This window comes from Fistularia commersonii, chromosome 10, assembly GCF_037954325.1.
Source record: "Fistularia commersonii isolate RoL2024-O1a breed Wild chromosome 10, RoL_Fcom_v1.0, whole genome shotgun sequence".
In the NCBI taxonomy this organism is placed as follows: domain Eukaryota; kingdom Metazoa; phylum Chordata; class Actinopteri; order Syngnathiformes; family Fistulariidae; genus Fistularia; species Fistularia commersonii.
In genome coordinates, this window is record NC_141293.1 from 9,731,657 (window position 1) to 9,750,315 (window position 18,659).

At 40.2% G+C, this 18,659-nt stretch overlaps 1 protein-coding gene across 2 annotated transcripts in view; it reads left to right on the top strand.

The window, feature by feature from the left end:
- slc9a1a (solute carrier family 9 member A1a) overlaps window positions 1-13,017 on the top strand; it is a 31,382-nt gene extending 18,365 nt beyond the window's left edge. The window contains exons 5-13 of one of the 2 annotated variants that reach the window (XM_086153668.1): window positions 581-786; window positions 3,131-3,220; window positions 4,802-4,872; window positions 5,033-5,209; window positions 9,129-9,255; window positions 9,478-9,579; window positions 11,656-11,737; window positions 11,991-12,047; window positions 12,496-12,951. In XM_086153668.1, the coding sequence (XP_086009794.1) occupies window positions 581-786; window positions 3,131-3,220; window positions 4,802-4,872; window positions 5,033-5,209; window positions 9,129-9,255; window positions 9,478-9,579; window positions 11,656-11,737; window positions 11,991-12,047; window positions 12,496-12,818 (1,235 nt within the window). In that variant the 3' untranslated portion in view covers window positions 12,819-12,951. Of the gene's footprint in view, window positions 1-580; window positions 787-3,130; window positions 3,221-4,801; window positions 4,873-5,032; window positions 5,210-9,128; window positions 9,256-9,477; window positions 9,580-11,655; window positions 11,738-11,990; window positions 12,048-12,495 lie in introns of both variants that reach the window. The other variant, XM_086153669.1, reaches the window with a different exon arrangement.
- Window positions 13,018-18,659: the final 5,642 nt, after the last annotated feature.

Here is an 18,659-nt window from a genome sequence, read left to right on the forward strand (position 1 = left end):
TGGTTCGAGGCAGGTTAATTGAGATTCGACCAAAGCGCTTTCCAATAAGGGACATGATTTGAATGCAAAAAGGTCACGTGTTCCTGAAACAAAAAGAGGTGCAGCTTATTTAAAATGCTAAAAGACCCACGTCTCGTGTCCATGTGAGAGAGCAAGCATTAGTAAAGATATCCCTCTAACTGCATGACTGTCATGACACTGTCAGCTGAAGATTTGCCATGTCAGGGTTAATGGTGGTACAGTGAAAATTAACTTAATGATGAAGTGTGCTGAGGCTTGCTGTCGCAGATAGGGTTTTATTTTTTGTCCTTTCACAACACAAAATTCACTCTGCAATAGTGATAACAATAATAAATCTTTATTTAGTTTCTTTTAAAAAAATCATACAAAAATTACTTGTAAGAGTAAACGGAGTAATTGATATTTTTATAAATCAACAAATTATTTTGTGAGCAATTTTGCAATGCAAACTAACCAACAGTTTGGCAGCCCTAAAATGGCAAGAAATCACCTTGAAATTTGGGGGAACTATAGTCACGATTGAGGAGAGTTTAAGTCAGTTTTTTGCTGTCCTTCCCAGGTGTGGTAGGCCTGACCTTTGTCATCAACAAGTTCCGAATTGTCAAGCTAACCACCAAGGACCAGTTTATCATAGCCTACGGGGGCCTACGGGGAGCCATCGCCTTCTCCCTGGGCTTCCTGCTGGACGAGAAGGAATTTAAATCACTAAGAGAGATGTTCCTCACTGCGATCATCACAGTCATCTTCTTTACTGTCTTTGTCCAGGTATGAAGACCATTTTCAGCCATATAGCATCTCAAAGCAGTTCTCAAAATTTTAAACCACGCATTTAATTTCATGGTTGCTGGTCAATCGTTCTTAGAATGAGACATCAAACATTCATTCGTCTCAGGGAAGAGACCGACTGGCTGCTTCTCCTAGTTTATCATCACATTGATTTCTCAAAAGACCTTGTGTTTCTAGTTTAAACCGAACACGATCGGCAGCTGTAGGAAAATGTGTTCTCCGCTGTCTCTTTGAAGTGAGGTGACAGTCGGTGAGGTGATCGGTGTGTAAAATATGCTGAGTGCTGAGTGTATGAGGTTTGCACAGAACCAAGTTCCAATACGTGATACTATTTTGAAAAAAGAAACATACAGGCAGTGATAACAAACACGATGAACAATATGATCCCAAAAGAACTCTCATTTGAAATGAGAGAAGGAAATCTGGATGTGAATTCACCTCAGGATTGCAGCTGCTAAGATTAAACCCTGGAAGGCATGTTCCCCCTGCTTGGAGACGAGATTAGAACCATGTTTTATTCATCACTGGCAGATTCAGTCCTGGCAGTCAGATGAACGGATTGATGCAGAACAGGAAGTGGGGAAAATAGAGTCAAAAGTACACCGATCAGCCATAACATTATGACGGTTGGCAGGCCAGTAAGCGGGATATTTTGGGCAGCAAGTAAACATTTTTGTTCCTTATTTTGATGTGTTGAACTCTGAAAATGGGCAAGTGAAAGGATGTCATTGGCTTTCCAGGGTTGAACTGTGGTGGGTTGATGAGTGGGTCAGTTCATCCCCAAAACTGCTACTCCTATCCTGGTTTCCAGTGGTCGTGATGTTCAAAAATAATCATAAAATTGATCTGAGCTCAGGTTTTTGGCCTTTGAATTACCCAGATCTCAGTCCACTTGAACATTTAGGAATGTGCTGGACAAACAAGTCTGTTCCATGTAGCACCCATCCCGCTACTTCCAGGATTTAAAGGATCAGCTGCTAATGTTGTGGTGCCAGATATTACAGAACAACTTCAGAGTTTTGACGGCGTCTGTGTTAGTGTTTGGCGGTAAAAGGGGGACCCTCACCCATCAGGTTGGTGGTCATTATGTTGTGGCTGATCGCTGTATGTTTGGAGCAGGCTTGTGGTAATCGGCAGTCAGAAATTACTAGATGTGCTTATGAGTTTATGGGTTTGTTTGAATGTGTGGTTAGTCATTTCCCCTGCAGATTAGAAAAGGCCTCACTGGCGTAGCTATGATTTGTGGTGGTGAGAGAATGTTTATGTTTGTACAAGGATCGACGTTTACCAAGCATTTAGGGACAATGAGTCACACAAACCAGCACTGCTCTGTATATAATGACCAAATATGAGCAACTGCTACACCTACTTGTTATGGTGGGACATTTTTATGATTGATTTGCCCAAGTCAGACTTCGATTCTCTGACAACAGGAAGCTGGGTATTTTCCTATTTTTAAGTTGAGTGTAAGGGGATCTAGTGGGTGCAGTGTCAAAAGGTTGCTTTTCCTCAAAAAGCTAGATACATAAGCAAAACAAGGAAATTAATGTCCTTGTGTTGTGTTGTCTTTTTCCTTGTAATAAGCATAAACAGGGTATCGAGTGAGCTTCATCCATGACTAATAGCAGGACTGGCTGTTTAGAATATCCTTGACGTTTGTGTTTTCTCCTTAAGGACACACATAAACTAACTCCATGCACTAATGCCTCAACACATGACTGACTATAATTAATATAACCGACATTTAAACATATTTTAGATCCCTGTTTTTTTTTTTTACACATCGATTTATTAAGTTGATTTGTCGACTGATTGATCATGGGATTGCATATTTCCTAGATAGAAAGGAAGTGTTTTCATTTTTGTCACATCTTACACACCAAAGCATGGAAAAACACATGACCAGTTTGAAAGGGGTTGTTCATACTCTTGTTTTTATGCACATAAGCCCTTTAAGTTAATGTTCGTTCATATTTAGCAGTAATTAAGATAGGAGATATTTTTTTTTTACTGATTTTAAAATGAATACCTTTCCCACAAAACACAACACTGGTCTTTAATGCTGCATATATTGTTCAATAAATGTATCATTTTGTTAAACTGCTGATTTAGAACTTCAAGTGGAAAAACATTCTGTTTTTTTCTTTTGAAAATGTCACCAGTGAGTGAAATTACAATGACGGGTTTGTCCTGAATATTGCATTATAAGGGAAGACAGAATTTCACACACATTTACAATTGCATTCACTGCCCAGTAAAAAAGCTGTCATTGTAGTCATCCTTATTCCCATAATTCATCTATTACCCCATGTTCTTCTCTCAGGGAATGACCATCAAACCTCTGGTGGAGCTGCTGGCAGTGAAGAAGAAGCAGGAGGCCAAGCGCTCAATCAATGAGGAGATCCACACCCAGGTATAAAACCTAACTTCAGCCTTCCTCAACTGATGTGCATAGACGCAAAGCCAAGGAGACACAAGTGTCATGAGTGCAGAAATAAGTGAGAGCTGTGGAAAAAGCTGAGATTAACAGCCAAATGTTGGCAGATAAAGAAACTGTACCGAATAAACAAAGAAAAATTGAGATGCTAAGATTCAGTCAGATCCACTTTAACTGAGCAAGTACAGACAAACACAGAATGTGTACAAATTTGTTTAACTTAATCTGTTTTGTTTTATTTTATTCCATTTTATTTTAATTTATTTTTTGTCAAGGTGTCACTCTTCTACCACCAGATATACCAATGCACTGCAGGCAGCAGAGTAGGAATTTCATTGTAAGGGGAAACATGTTTCTAATAAATGTTTCTATAAACAGTTTGAATCCTGAATCTTGGTCATGTGAAACACTTTAGTTTGCTTCCACCTACTGGCAGTATGGTGGAACTCCCTCTTAACATGAGTCATGTCCAGGAAGATCAAATAAGAGTTTTCAAAATTGTCAGACAACCTAGAACACACCTTTTCTCCCCCACCTGTTTTTCGTACTTGAACACATCCATGATTGACCGATTGACCAGTATCCCTGAGCGTTTTTTAAGCCGTTAATGCAACCTTGTCAAGCACACGTACACACACACACACACACACACACACACACACACACACACACACACACACACACACACACACACATACAGACATACACAGACTCAGAGCCCTCCCATGGTTTCTGTGGTGAGTCACCGTGCCTGAAGCAAGCAGAGCAGCCCGCAGTAATGGCCTCTCCTCCCATGCAAAACACAGGTGATTAGGGTTGTCCTGCTGCTCAGGGGCACAGCATCCAAATTGACTGCTTTCCAATCTTTTTGAGTTTTTATTTTAGGAAGGCTCTGTGATACCACCTGTTCAAGAGATCTTCAATACATTTTCAGGTGTCACGATTGAATCATATCAGACAGGTCTAAATGATAGCCACATCTTTACTCTGCAAACTAAAGGTGTGCTTAGCTCGCTATCCCTTTACTACCTGAGCAGTCTTAGAAAAAAGTAGAATATCTTTCAAGAATTGGGTTTATAAACCTCTCCCTTCAGTTGTATTTTTTTTTCACAAATCAATGGCTCTGCTCCCCACGGTAGCAGTGCTGATCAGGTATTTAATCATGACAACACTGGAGCAGCTTTCTAAAGTAGCGAATGCATCAGTGGCTGTTTTGCAGACACACTGTCACTTTAAAGTGAGGCACAGTGTACGGTCTGGCTGCTGCTGGGATTTCAGCCATTAATTTTATTTTAAAGCTCATCTGTCAAATATTGGAATGGAAAAAAAATGGAACCATGGGGATGTGCCGCTGTAACAAACACCAACATGACACTATAATCAGTCTATGAAGCTACAAAACAAAAGTAGAATTCTGTGTGCAGTGGAATGAAGCTGTACACACTCAAATGTGGGAAAAGCTATTAAAAAACCCTGAAGTTACAATCAGTTCTTATTAAGTTTAAATCTATTAAAATGATAACCCACTCCCCGTCTTTTTATTCTTTTTCCATATAGTTCCTTGACCACCTGTTGACTGGAATTGAGGATATCTGTGGACATTATGGGCATCACCACTGGAAGGACAAGTATGTGTCATCACAAGTCATCTAAAAAGCCATTCCAGAAAGATTGTCAGGAATTTAAAATGAAGATTGCCCAATTAAATGACATTTGAAATTCAGTCTGCTTGTGACACTTCCTCGAATACTTAGAATACTTTCTCCCCCCATTTTTTCCTCTTTCTAGACTGAACCGCTTCAACAAAAAGTATGTGAAAAAGTGTCTGATTGCTGGTGAGCGCTCCAAGGAGCCACAGCTAATTGCCTTCTACCATAAGATGGAGATGAAACAGGCCATTGAGCTGGTGGAGAGCGGAGGCGGGGTGAAGCTGCCTTCTGCTGTGCCCTCCACAGTTTCCATGCAGTAAGTACAAGTAGCTGCATGCCAGAGTTTTGGAAAGAGCAATGTATAATGTGTCGCAATGATTGTCATGTCGAAGAGTAGACAGAGGCCATGAGTGATTGCATTCACTGAGCGCTCGTAAATCGTATTGCTCGATGACACAATTCCTTATGTATGAAGAATTTGATTGGAGGAGCTTCCAGACAGACGTGACCCAGGTCCTTCGAGACTCATAGGATAAGGACTGGGACATCACACATACGAGAAAAGAATTAATGCCATGTCTTGAACACACACATGGGAAAGACACACAGTGAATTCAGAGAGGAATTCATAGAAGGAATGTGAAACGCTGATAATAAAAAGAAATTTAGTGAGAGAAGGGGTGAAGAACCAGATCGCCTGTAAACTTGGTGTCCTTGCAAGGTTAGAGACACAGTGCTTATCTAAAGATTTATTTATTGTCTGCAGAACCGATGTGGTCTTTAATTACTGTGGCTTAATAAATCCCCTGAGACTAGAACAAAGTGCTGCACAGATAACAGCTATGCAGGCTTTAAGTAATCAAATATTAAAGGTTGATGGGGGAAAAAAGGGATCTTACCAACCTGGAGCCTATTTCAGAGCTGCTGCACTCAGTTTAATTTTGAGTAATATACAGAGCATGGGATGAAGTATGAGGATAAAGAAGATGAGACATGCGTAAGGAGGCTTTTCAGACCCATTCATCCTTAGTCAGATGTCAAGCTCTATTACCAGAAATTCAGATTATATCAGAGGGGCATAGAATCACTGAAATTCACTGCGTTTGAGGTGCAAGCTGTAAAAAACTGGGAGGGACTAGTGGAAAAAGTGATGCCCATCTTGAAATGCTCTTTGTAAGCAGTATAAGAAATATATCCAAGATTCAGTGAAATTGATTACAATGTTGAACATGTAATTTATGTTCCAAATTAGAAATAAAATGCGGTCTGTCCCTGGGTGAAATAAAAGCAGGGATTTGAGTTTCCTCACTAAGACAAGGCTCAGAAGATAATAAGACAAGATAAAATAAGCGTTATTGATCCCCATAAGGGAAATTATTTTGTCACAGCAGCGTAACAGTTATAATGTCAAAAATAAATATGAATATAAATATAAATAGAGAGAGAGTTAGAAGACCAAAGATAGCAAAGACATCCACAAATAAATACACAGCGGGGAGAACAACAACAGCAACAACATCAGGGATAAGAATGGACAACAGCATGGAACAGTAAGGGTGAAAAATAGACAAACCAAAACTAAACAATATAAATAGGGACAATAGCAATGACAAGAATAAAAATAAATAAACAAAAATAGGCAGGATGCTTGCGGGCTGGGACCAACAAGGATAAGAGAAAATAATGAATTTGTTCAGTATCGATACTTTTTATCCTGCACTTGGGGTCATGGGTGGGCTTCAGCCTCTTCCAGCTGTAATTGGGGGAGAGGCAACGTTCACCCTGGGTCAGCTGCCAGTGAATCACAGGGCTACATGGAGAGAAATTAAGCCATCCACTCTCTCATTCTAATGTCTGGGCAATTTCCTGCATGTTTTTGGACTGTGTGAGGAAACCGGAGAACCTGGAGAAAACCCGCTTAGACACAGGAAGGACACACAGACTCTCAATCAAACCAGGGACCTTCTTACTGCAAGGCAGAAGCACTAATCGCTGTGCTGCCGTGGGCTTGTCTGACTAATTCGGTTAAATGTCAATGAAATGATTGTGACATCATAGATTTACAGTGGGGCAAAAAAGTATTAAGTCAGCCACCAATTGTGCAAGTTCTCCCACTTGAAAAAATGAGAGAGGCCTGTAATTTTCATCATAGGTACACTTCAATTATTAGAGACAGAATGGGGAAAAAATCCAGAAAATCCCATTGTCTGATTTTTAAAGAATTTATTTGCAAATGATGGTGGAAAATAAGTATTTGGTCTCCTACAAATAAGCAAGATTTCAGGCTCTCGCAGACCTGTAACTTCTTTTTTAAGAGGCTCCTCCACATGTTACCTGTATTAGTGGCACATGTTTGAATTGGTTAGCTGTATAAAAGACACCTCAAACAGTCACTCTTTAATCTCCACTATGGCCAAGACCAAAGATTTGTCAAAGGATACCAGAAACAAGATCGTAGACCTGCACCAGGCTGGGAAGGCTGAATCCGCAATAGACCAGCTTGATGTGAAGAAATCAACTATGGGAGAAATTATTAAAAAATGGAAGAGATACAAGACCACTGATAATCTCATTCGATCTGGGGCTCCACGCAAGATCTCACCCCACGGGTCAAAATGATCTCAAGAACACTGAGAAAAAATCCCAGAAGCACATGGGGGGACCTAGTGAATGACCTGCAGAGAGCTGGGACTAAAGTAACAAAGGCTGCCAACAGTAATGCACTGTGCCACCAGGGACTCAAATCCTGCAGTGCCACACCGGTCCCCCTGCTTAAGCCAGCATATGTCCAGGCCCTTCTGAAGTTTGCTAGAGAGCATTTGGATGATCCAGAAGAGGATTGGGAGAATGTCCTATGGTCAGATGAATCCAAAATAGAACTTTTTGGTTAAAACTCAACTTGTCGTATTTTGAGGAGAAAGAATGCTGAGTTGGATCCAAATAACACCATATCTACTGTGAACCATTGGGGGGTAAACATCATGCTTTGGGGCTGTTTTTGTGCAAAGGGACCAGGACGACTAATCTGTGTAAAGCAAAGAATGAATTGGGCCATGTATCGTGGGATTTTGAGTGAAAACCTCCTTCCATCAGCAAGGGCATTTAAGACGAAACATGACTGGGTCTTTCAGCATGACAATGATCCTAAACACAACGGCCGGGCAACAAAGGAATCGCTTCCTAAGAAGGATTTCAAGGTCCTGGAGTGGCCTAGCCAGTATCGAGAGCTCAAACCCATAGAAAATCTTTGGAGGTAGTTAAAAGTCTGAGTTGCCCAGCGACAGCCCCAAAACATCACTGCTCTAGAGAAGATCTGCATAGAGGAATGGGCCAAAATACCAGCAACTGTGTGTGAAAACCTTACAGAAAATGTTTGACCTCTGTCATTGCCAACAAAGGATATATAACAAAGTACTGAGATGAACTTTTGCTATTGGCCAAATACTTATTTTATACCATAATTTGCAAAGCATTCATTAAAAATCAGATTTTCTGGATTTTTTCTCATTCCGTCTCTCATAGTTCAAGTGTACCTTTGATGAAAATTACAGGCCTCTATCATATTTTTAAGTGGGAGAACTTGCACAATTTGTGGCTTACTTGATACTTTTTTGCCCCGCTGTGTTTCAAATCAAGATTTGTGTGTCGTCTTCGCAGATTCTGCAGGCCTTCCGTCTCAAAGCGTTTGTGATAAATTGAGAAGTTACTGAAATAGGGACCTAAATACCACTTAAAAGATGAGGTTCAAGCCAGTTGTTTTTTACTGAATACAACTAAAAATTGGAAGTGAGCGACTAAAAGTGTTTGCAAGACTCAGCACAACAGGAGGAAGACATTGCCCTCTGTCACTGGCTCTCGGGCCAAGGACAGACAAGATCAGACCTGTCAGTTTTTCCTGCTGTGCTGTAAGGAAGAATGATCACATCACTTAGCAGTTAACAAGACACTTACTTTGCATATCATGAGAATCTGTTACAGAAATGGCTGAAGTTACACCCAACACTTCGGGTCTTCTCAGTAAAATGGCAATCTCCCATTCATGGCCTCTAATGTTAGCAGATTTGTCATCTTTACAAGGCAAAATGTTTAGGTCATTTGGATTTCAGCATATCAAGACAAATAGTTGTGTGTTTGTTGCGGCATGTCTGATCCAACCTTGGATGTGTCTGGTGTCCCTGTTTGTCCGCATCGCAAAATCTCTCCTTTTTTTTTATTTCTCCCTCCTTGCTTCCCAGAAACATCCATCCCAAAAAGCCACCTCCCCCCAAGCCCGTAGAGAGGGCTTTACCTCAGCTGCCCAAAAGCCGAGAGGAGGAAATCAGAAAAATTCTCAGGAGCAACCTTCAGAGGACGCGCCAAAGGGTAACACCACAGTTGCATTAATGACTTGTCCTTCTTAGCTCCCCTAAGCTGTTTGACCTCTGTCATCGGAAGATTTTTATTTATTTGGTGTTCGGAAGTAAACTGCAAATTCATACATTCACATTAGACTAAGATTTTCAGATAATTCTCCATTTGTGTCTACAATCTTTTTGCCTCTATAAATATACAGCATAAGTAATGTCCATGCCTCCTCTTCCTCAGCTGCGCTCCTACAATAGGCACACCCTGGTGGCTGATCCCTATGAAGACGGTTTCAGCGACTTCCTTCTCAAAAAGCAAAAGATGATTACGCTGGAGAAAAAGGTAGGGCCATCAGTCAGCTCTTTGGATCTCGCCATAGCCTGGTGGCAGCGGTAACGATTCAGGGCCTGGAAAAAAGGAAACAAGGGTGTCGATTTAGAGACATTTTGAATACGGTCGTGGTATCTATGGCAGCAAGCACCCAGCGGATATTTCAAGGAAGTGATATGTATGATATTCTGATTGAAGCCCAACTTCAGTCCACCAAGTTAAGTTTCTCAACATAAATGGATTTCTTTGTGCAATTGAGCCACCCAACCACAAGCACACATTTCATTAACCTGTAATTGGTTGAATCTATTTTTGCCATAAGTACGAGCAGTGACGGGCAGTACCACTACTTTATGGCACTTTTTCCCCATGGATACCAATGCTTTGTTGCAGTGTTGATTGGTAACTTTATTGCAAGGGCAATATTTTTATATATGAGAGAGAGAGAGAAGTGTATATACATATATATATATATATTATAAATATTATATTATTATCATGATAAAAATTGACTATATGAATAGTCTACGCAAAGATCTTTTATATAAAACAATGATTATTTATTACCTGACATATACAGAATTCTTTGATCCATTCCATTCTACCTCTCTCTGAGCTGCCACCTTATTGTGGTGGAGGGGTTCGCACATCCCAGTGACCCTGGGAGTTACTGTATGTTGTCAGGGTCTTTATACCCCTGGAAGGGTCACACGAGGCAAACAGGTCCTAGGTGAGGCACCGGGCAATGTGTGGCTCAGAAGACCCTCATGAGGAAGACAATCATGTTCAGGCATAAAGGTGTCCATATGTGCACTTGGCACCAACACACCTCAGGCCACAACTCTTTGATTGACCTTGTGGTCATATCGTCAGACTTGCGGCCGCATGTCCTGGACACTGGGGTGAAGAGAGGGGCTGAGCTGTCAACTGATCACCACCTGGCGGTGAGCTGGCTCCGATGGTGGGGGAGGTTGCCGATCAGACCTGGCAGACCCATATGTGAGGGTGAGGGTCCGCTAGGAACGTCTGACAGAGTCCCTTTGCAGAAGGAGTTTCAACTCCCACCTACGGCTGAACTACAACCTTGTTCCGAGGGAGGGGGGGGACATTGAGTCCAAATGGGCCATATTTTGTGTTTCCATTGTCGGGGCGGCAGAGGGGAGCGGCGGCTGTAAGGCAGTCGGCGCCCGTTGGAGCGGTAACCCTCGAACCCGCTGGTAGACCGCAGCAGTGAGGGATGCTATCAGACTGAAGGAGTCCTATTGGGCCTTTCTGGCCTGTGGGCTGCTGCTCTGCTCCGGCTGCTGCCCCCGAAACCCGACTCCGGATAAACGGTGGAAGATGGATGGATGGATGGCATTCTGTTTTGGAAACCAAACTGCTAATCAGTATTTTCTGATCCACAGAATACAAGAATATGAACCTTTAAGTTTTTCAACTCCATGAAAGCGTGATGAACCTAAGAATCCCAGGATTTTTTTTTTTTTTTTATAAATTTACTTTTAAATTACTTGCTCTGATATTGTGTTAAAGGTTTTGAGCAAAATAATTCCCGCCTTTCTTAAATGAAACTTCATTTTTTTTTTTTTTTCTATCATGTTTTATTTGATGTTTTTTGATATGTTGCCCAATATGGATTTGTCAGTGTCTGAGTCTGAACACATCAATATGTCAAATGCAAAATATCTGATAGGTTTGTTGTTTCTACATCCCTATCTGGACACCAGTGTTTCCGGGATTATTATATCTGGTTAAGTGTAGGTAGTGATATCAATATCAATGCCCTTTGGTTTAGATACAGATAACATTCGACCTGGGTATTGTTTTGTTTTCTCAAGTTATTAATAAACTAAAAAAAGACCTCTTCCAAAATTTCAAATTGCCACACAAGCTGACATTGTAGCATCTTTTGATCCTGATAGTTTGGTGAGGATTTATGAGGATTTTATGCTACCAAATATTTTCTCCCAATGTATTTGAAGTTTGGCTTCACTGGGTTTAATGGGAATAAGGCCACAACTAAATGTGGGAATGTGTTCATTTCCTGTTTAAACAGTCACTTCATGTGTTTTCCATGTGCTTCTCTAGATAAAAGAGATGAATAACTACCTGACAGTGCCTGCTGCCCCCCCTGACTCTCCCACCATGTGCAGAGCTAGACTGTCTTCAGGTAAATACAGTGGTCTCAGCCCAGCACATTGCAAAAAACCACTCCGTCTCTCTCGCTGTTTATTGCAAGAAGAAAAATCCCACCCGCCGATTGATGGGACACAATGTGTTTGCATACCAGACGGGCATTATAGCAGCAATCAGCGCTATAGCTAAAGCCAAAGCTGCGGGTGGAGCAATCAGATATTTCCCCGCTGATGGAAATATGTTTGCATGTGCCGGCCGGCATGTAAACCAGTGTGGTTTCATTTTAGGCAGAGATACTGATTTCAAACCTGCTCAGCAGCAGAAAGGGGAGAATATAAGTGCAGGTATGTAGTGAGAGCAGAGAAGATGGAAATTTCAGTTGTGATAACCCCAGTGACTCCCGCACAGTGCTAACCCGCATGCTTCCATCGTGTTGCTTTTTTTTAATATTTATTAATAATGCCTTACTAATGGGGTTGAGACAGGGGGGTGGAAATGCTTGTATTCAGATGATTATTGGTGATGTCAGAGTGCAGTTCAGCATGCGGTACACACATCTTGAGTTCTGAACAGTTTTTCCAGCATGTGTGAACATCGTGATGTCCTTTGCGTTTAAATTTTTGGTTGCTTTTTTTTAAATGTTTTTAAAGGCCTTGCTTGTTTTGAGTTATTGCAGTGTCATTCGTATGACCTGTGTTGTAGATGTTAAAGAAAAAAATATATAGACATGAAATCTAGTTTTGGAATTCCTGCCAAAGTGTTTTTTTTCTTACTTTGTCATACTCCCTACAGATCCACAAGCTTACAGCGTAAAGCCCACCCTAGACAGCGTGCCCACTATTCAGGTAGACCTGGCCTCCCCTCAGTCTCCAGACTCGGTCAACATGATGGATGAGTTCAGATGGGCTGCTGGCCAGCAGAAGCAGCAGCAGAAGGGGGAGGAGGAGGAGGAGGAGGAAGAACCGGGTCTCATGATGAGGCCTCCCAGGGGGCCCAGTGGATCCAACAAACTGGGAGACCTGGACGGGACCAGGGAGCAGCAAAAGCTGACGAGATGCCTGAGCGACCCCGGTCCGAGCGCAGATGAAGAGGAAGACGAGCCCTTCCTGCCCTGATGCTGCTGCTCGGAGGCTTGGGGGGCGGTGGGGTTATCGGGCCGCACCCCCTATTTCACCGGTCAGAAGGGAGGTGGCTACTATGCCGCTCTGTTCTACATTGTATCTTTGGTTCGGAAACCAGATAAGCCAAAACTGCTGAGGCTGTTTGAGCCGTTAATAGAAAAAAAAAAGCCACCTGCTTGAGGGAAAAAAAAAAGAGCCGTTAGTTTTATATCGTCATTGCTCTTTATTCTTTTCTGAGAGAGGTCATGGTCGATTGCGAGACATTCAGGAAAGAACTATGCATTACCAAAGGTTTGGACTGTTTAGCATCACATGTTTTTTTTTTTGTTCGTTTTTTTTTTTTTTTTACAATTCAGTTATATCGCCGTGATTGTTTTAATTCATGTTTTTACGAGTTGTCTGAGAGGCTCTTGTTCTCATTGAAATTAACAGAATGTTCTTTTTCACTTTCACTTGCCATTTCAGGGGTAGTAACATCTGCATGGGATCAGATACAAGTGAATTTGTGTATCTTTGTTCAGTGCGGAGGTTAAAGCTGGATGCATTTAGTCACTTACCACTTTGTTAAGGAGCACACAGCTCTTTTAATTTCACGCTTCCAAACCCCCCTGGCCTTATTAAAGAGGTGAGGAGGGTGGGCTGAGGGGTTACTCATGATCACTGTCATTTAATGGAGTTTTCACAACGTGACTTATGTATGTGGTGTTGACTCACATCTCTCACATTCCTCTTTCCGTTCTCAGCATGTCATATCAGTTGACGCCCTTTAAAAACTCAAGTAAGATGTCTTAGTTTCAAAGTCGTGTAAAGAAAGAGTGCTCATCCAGCGCTTCTCGGCTTAGAAGATGAAAGCTCTCATGCTGGTTTTGAGTCATATCATATCATTTTTTTTATTTCTTTTTTTGATGCTCAGCGTGTGTGCCCTTCATCTCTGTTCAGGTGTGATCCATCTTTGCCTCCGGATTTTCTGAAAATCCAAGGTTGTGGGCATGTCGTGGCCCCCCAATAAAGTAGACATCTATGCAGTAAGGTGTACGTCACATGTAAAATAGATTTACCAAAACCCTTTAAAATTAAAAATGTAAACCTGCAAAAGGTTGAGGTGTGAATTGCTGCTGGAGCCGGGCATTCAGATAACTCACCACTTAAACTACAGTCCACATCCATCATCTGGTCTTTAGGGATATGGAAAGTCAATCTGCTGCTTAAAAAAAAAAGTGTAAAAAATGAAGTGAAATTATTGATTTTCTAATTAAATGATTGATTAGCTAATGTATCACTTAATTATTAAAAGTATCCCGGCATATTCCAGAATTTTTTTCATATCTCTAGAATGCGTGGAAGTATAAAAATAGGCTTTTCCAAATTCAGCTGTTATCATTATAATCATTATTGTTATTATTCGATTTGATGAATTGTCTTCTCTTTCAGGAGATTTCTCTGCGATTAAATTGATTATTTTGAAATAATAGATTGATAAAACTGCTGGGTAAATTCGAAATTGCAAAATCTCAAAAATCAGTAGTGAATACAAATTATTTTTACAATTTGTGTTTTTTTTTTCAAGTAAGAAAAGACAGGGCTTTTTATTTTTCATTCTAAGAAAACTGCAGCGAAGTGACGGGTTTTCCATCCCTGTTGTCAAAAAGAAAGATCGATAGGAAGAACGAGCGACACGAAGCCTTCCACCACCCTCACATCCTCCTTTTTATTGGTGCTTGAAGGACAGTTATCTTCACATACAGGGTTTGGAGATGTGGCAAAAACAAACAGACCTGAGGGTTTTTTTTGGAGACCCCTCTCCATGCTCTGCTAAGTAAGTGGGACAATGGCTGAGAGAATATGAATATCTTCTTATCCTCGTTTGTATTTTTCATACGTGATGTGACGAGCGAGGTAACATCACGACATCCTCCCATCTCCCGATCACTTTTCCACTCACCCCCCCCAAAAAACGCTATTTTCATACCAAATGCATCTCTTTAAGCAAACACTTCCTTGGTGTCGTGACACGGAAATGTTTTATCTGAAGCCATAGAGCCTGTAGAAGAACCCTCTTTTATTATATTTATGTTTGTAAGCGACATGTTTGCCTTTGTGTCTTAACTTGAGCTGGTGTGTTGAATGTGTTTTGCTGGCCATGATACTGCCTCACTGGTACCACCCGCTGGACACTGGGTTTCCCGGAGACGGGGTTAAACCCTCCAATTCCTCCGAGCAAGCAGATATTTGGGGTAAAAAATAACACAATATCAGTGTCAAGTCATTAAATTTTTGATGCATAAAATGCTGATTCGCAAAGGTTTCAATGAGCCAATGTGTCCTGACACTGATTTTACAGTATCTGCGAGAGGATTATTTGCTGATTTTAAACCAGTTGATTGATTCATTGATCCAGCTCTGCTCACCATCGATCACTTCGGCCTTGTGAATTTTGTCAAAACACTCACGCTTTCTGTGCCCATCTGCTTCACCGTGGCAGCAGCTTTACAGGGATGTCCTTGTCCCGTGCTTTTATTGTAAATGCTGTTCAATGAGTTACTCCGGTTGATTTATCACGGCCTTTTCTTTATTCTCTCTGTGCTATTTTACATCTGATGTTTACGTGTAGAAAGCACCCTTGAGGCGTCACATGTCAAACTGTGAGTTTCGAGTGCATCAACAGCTTTGAACCTTAATGAAATACAGCTTTAATTTTTGATTCCAAAGTTTTATTTTTTTCACATGACAGGTTGATTCATCATTATTGAATGATCTAAACATCTTGATGTAAGATGCGCTAAGGATTTGATATGATTTACTAAGGCATAAGGGACTGATTTTACGTGCAGATGTTCTCATTTGCAGTCATGATATACCAAGATTGTAGAAGGTTCCCCACGACTGGTAAACAGTGACTGAAAATTTAAAATCAGTGAAGATGCGAAGTGTAATTTGATGTTAGTAGCTTTTTTTTTCTCCTCTCACAAACGTGAAAATTCAATCACATTTATGGATTATATTATTCAAATGGGATTGTCAGTTTATGCATGATAACATGCTGTGTTTCCCTTAATTGGAAACCAATTACATTTATTTTAAATGTGTTTTTCCTCTATATTATCAGTAACTCTTAAATAAGGTCACAGTTTATAAAAATAGGTGTTTGTTGTTTGTGGCAATAAGTACATATTCAGGCCTCATCAAGTCTTTATTGCCATTGTCATATATGAAATGAAATATTTTACATAGTCTCTTTTTTTGATTACAAGACTGTACTGTGTGCTTATAAGAAACCTAATAACAGCTAATGTAAGCACCTAGTCAAGAATGTATTAATAATGGAAGAATTTGTAGAATGTGGTTTTTAACATTAACTTTAATAAATTGAATATGTGCATAGTTGGAAAACTAAGTATCAATACAATCTGTAAGTTAACACATAAATGACTTTTCCATAAACAATGGATGAGAAACTTGTAAGATAAAATTGGTATGTGGGTATGTTTCTTATAAGTGCTCACTAATGTCTTATAATGAAAGAAAAAGACTTTTAATTCTTAGGTCACACTCAATAACACAATAATAATATTAATCTGAGCATCTTTTAATGCATCAGTAATACCCAATTACTGTTAACTCATCCTCACAACAAGCACCAGGTGTTGCCAGAAGGTGTATTTTGATCATTTTGTTCAGGAAAAGAGCGGAACTCTCCAGATGGTCTGATAGAGAAGAGAAACATGTTAAAATCTTAGTCCACCATTATTCCGGTGTGGGCAAACCTTGATGTGACTGATTGCGGTGGTTCCTTTGGAGGTCAATACCAGCCAAGTTGCCAACTCCAATACAGCTGGAATTGGCGTCAACACGCCACCGCCACCACCTGAACAATGTCCTCGCCCTCTTTACTTCATCTGGCTTCTGTCTTGTTCCAGTGACAACATAAGCAGCACTTTAACAAAGCAGTACCTTTAACTCCAGACAACCGTGTCAGCCAGAGCAATAAGTGGCTTTCATGAATCCCCACCTTCTGTTATGAGGTGATTTTGTCAGGCAAAGAATGTATTTAACGGTGGGTTTTGAAGAGAAAGGAAAAAAAAATATCCAGTTAAGTGGAATGTTTAACCAAACCCACTGGGATTTTCTTAAAGCCCAGCGATGCCAAGCGATAGAATGACAGTGGATTTTTATTTTCCTGTTCTTCAAATTTTTGTCTTTCATCCTGTGTTAATCAAATTATTAAATTTTGCAAAATGTTTTATTTTCTATATGCTTTAATGGAAATATGTATATGAATGGGGATAAAAGAACTATATGATTCTAATGTACAAATCAAATGTGCACTTTCTTGTTATTAATCTTGAGCTTTCAGCATTCCATTCCTGTAATAACCCCCAAAACTAACAACTACAAATGAAACTATGTCAAAATCTATATACCAAATTAAAGTTTTACTTTATATCAATGCCATGTCGCTGTGTGGTAATTTCATTAAGACTTACTATGTGTCAAAAGAGAAAAGATGACCTGATTGATTTGCTCTATCTTAGCAGCTATTATTATTTCGTCAGAACTGCTGTTATTACTAGTATGATCTGGGATCTGTCTGAGATAGATGTCATCTCTCTGACCAAGAGCTTACCAAGAGCATGGAGGAATGTTAGGTTTGTTTAAATCATTTTAAAGAATGTGGTCCAGATCTTCTCTACACGGAAAGTGTCATCAGACAACTGTGTTGTGATTTGGCGCCAAATAAATAACATCTGGCTTGTCTCTTCACGAGTCAAGATCACTAATAGTATCTTTGCAAACCAAGGTTCATTCCCTAGTTTTTTATGAAGTCAGTCGGATTACAATATTTTTATTTTATTTGCACCAATTCATTAAAATATTTTACCATTTTGCCAAACAAAATTGTCATTGGCATGAGAAGCTTCATTTAGAGGACATTAAACATGTCTCAAAAAGCTGAAATGTATCAAATGAGCAATTTCTAGCTCTGATTTGTTTGGAATTAATGAAGTAAAACACCAAAGATCAATTTCTTTCCCTTGACTGTCAAAAGTTACCTTACTTTCAGAAAACAGTAACAAATGTGACTTTAGGATTATACCTACCTGCCAACCAACCTACCAAACTATTACTGTTGTGTTTTTTACTTGAAACTCTGGCACAACAATTTCCTTCGGGATAAATAAAGTTGTTCTCATCATCATCTCATCTCACTGTGCCTGGGCATAGAATTCATTATATATTTAACATCTTTATATATATTAAACATTATATCGGGCATGTGATTTATGTAGATGTAGACACCATAGAAAGTATTGTTTACACATTCAAGCCAAATATATATTGCATGATATTGTGGTGTCTCAACGATGATATAATGGCGGACACGTAGAGGAGTTTGATCCTTTGATTTGAAACACCAACAAAATACAACTAAGACTTGAACATCCGGGATCATCTATATATATCCGGCTTAACCACGCGCCCCGACCGTTAGTCCCATGGGGTGAGAGACCATGCCCCCTCGTGTCCGCCACAATATATATATATATATATATATATGCTCACCAAAAAAACATTAACTTCTTGGCAACAAAAAAAAGAACAGACTATTTTCCCAGTCCTACATTGCAACGAAAGGCAGATTCAGAGGCCATAGTCTTGGTTTTGTTTTCATTGACTTTGGTGTTATATGTGTGTTGACTATTGGCCAATCGGAGGACCTCTAGGTAATTTCGGACAGGTGTGCATACTACCTTTGTAAGGGGAGTGTTTTGCTTGAAAAAAAAAACAAAAAACATATTTTCCATTATACCTGAGACAACAGAAGTGGAAGGACAA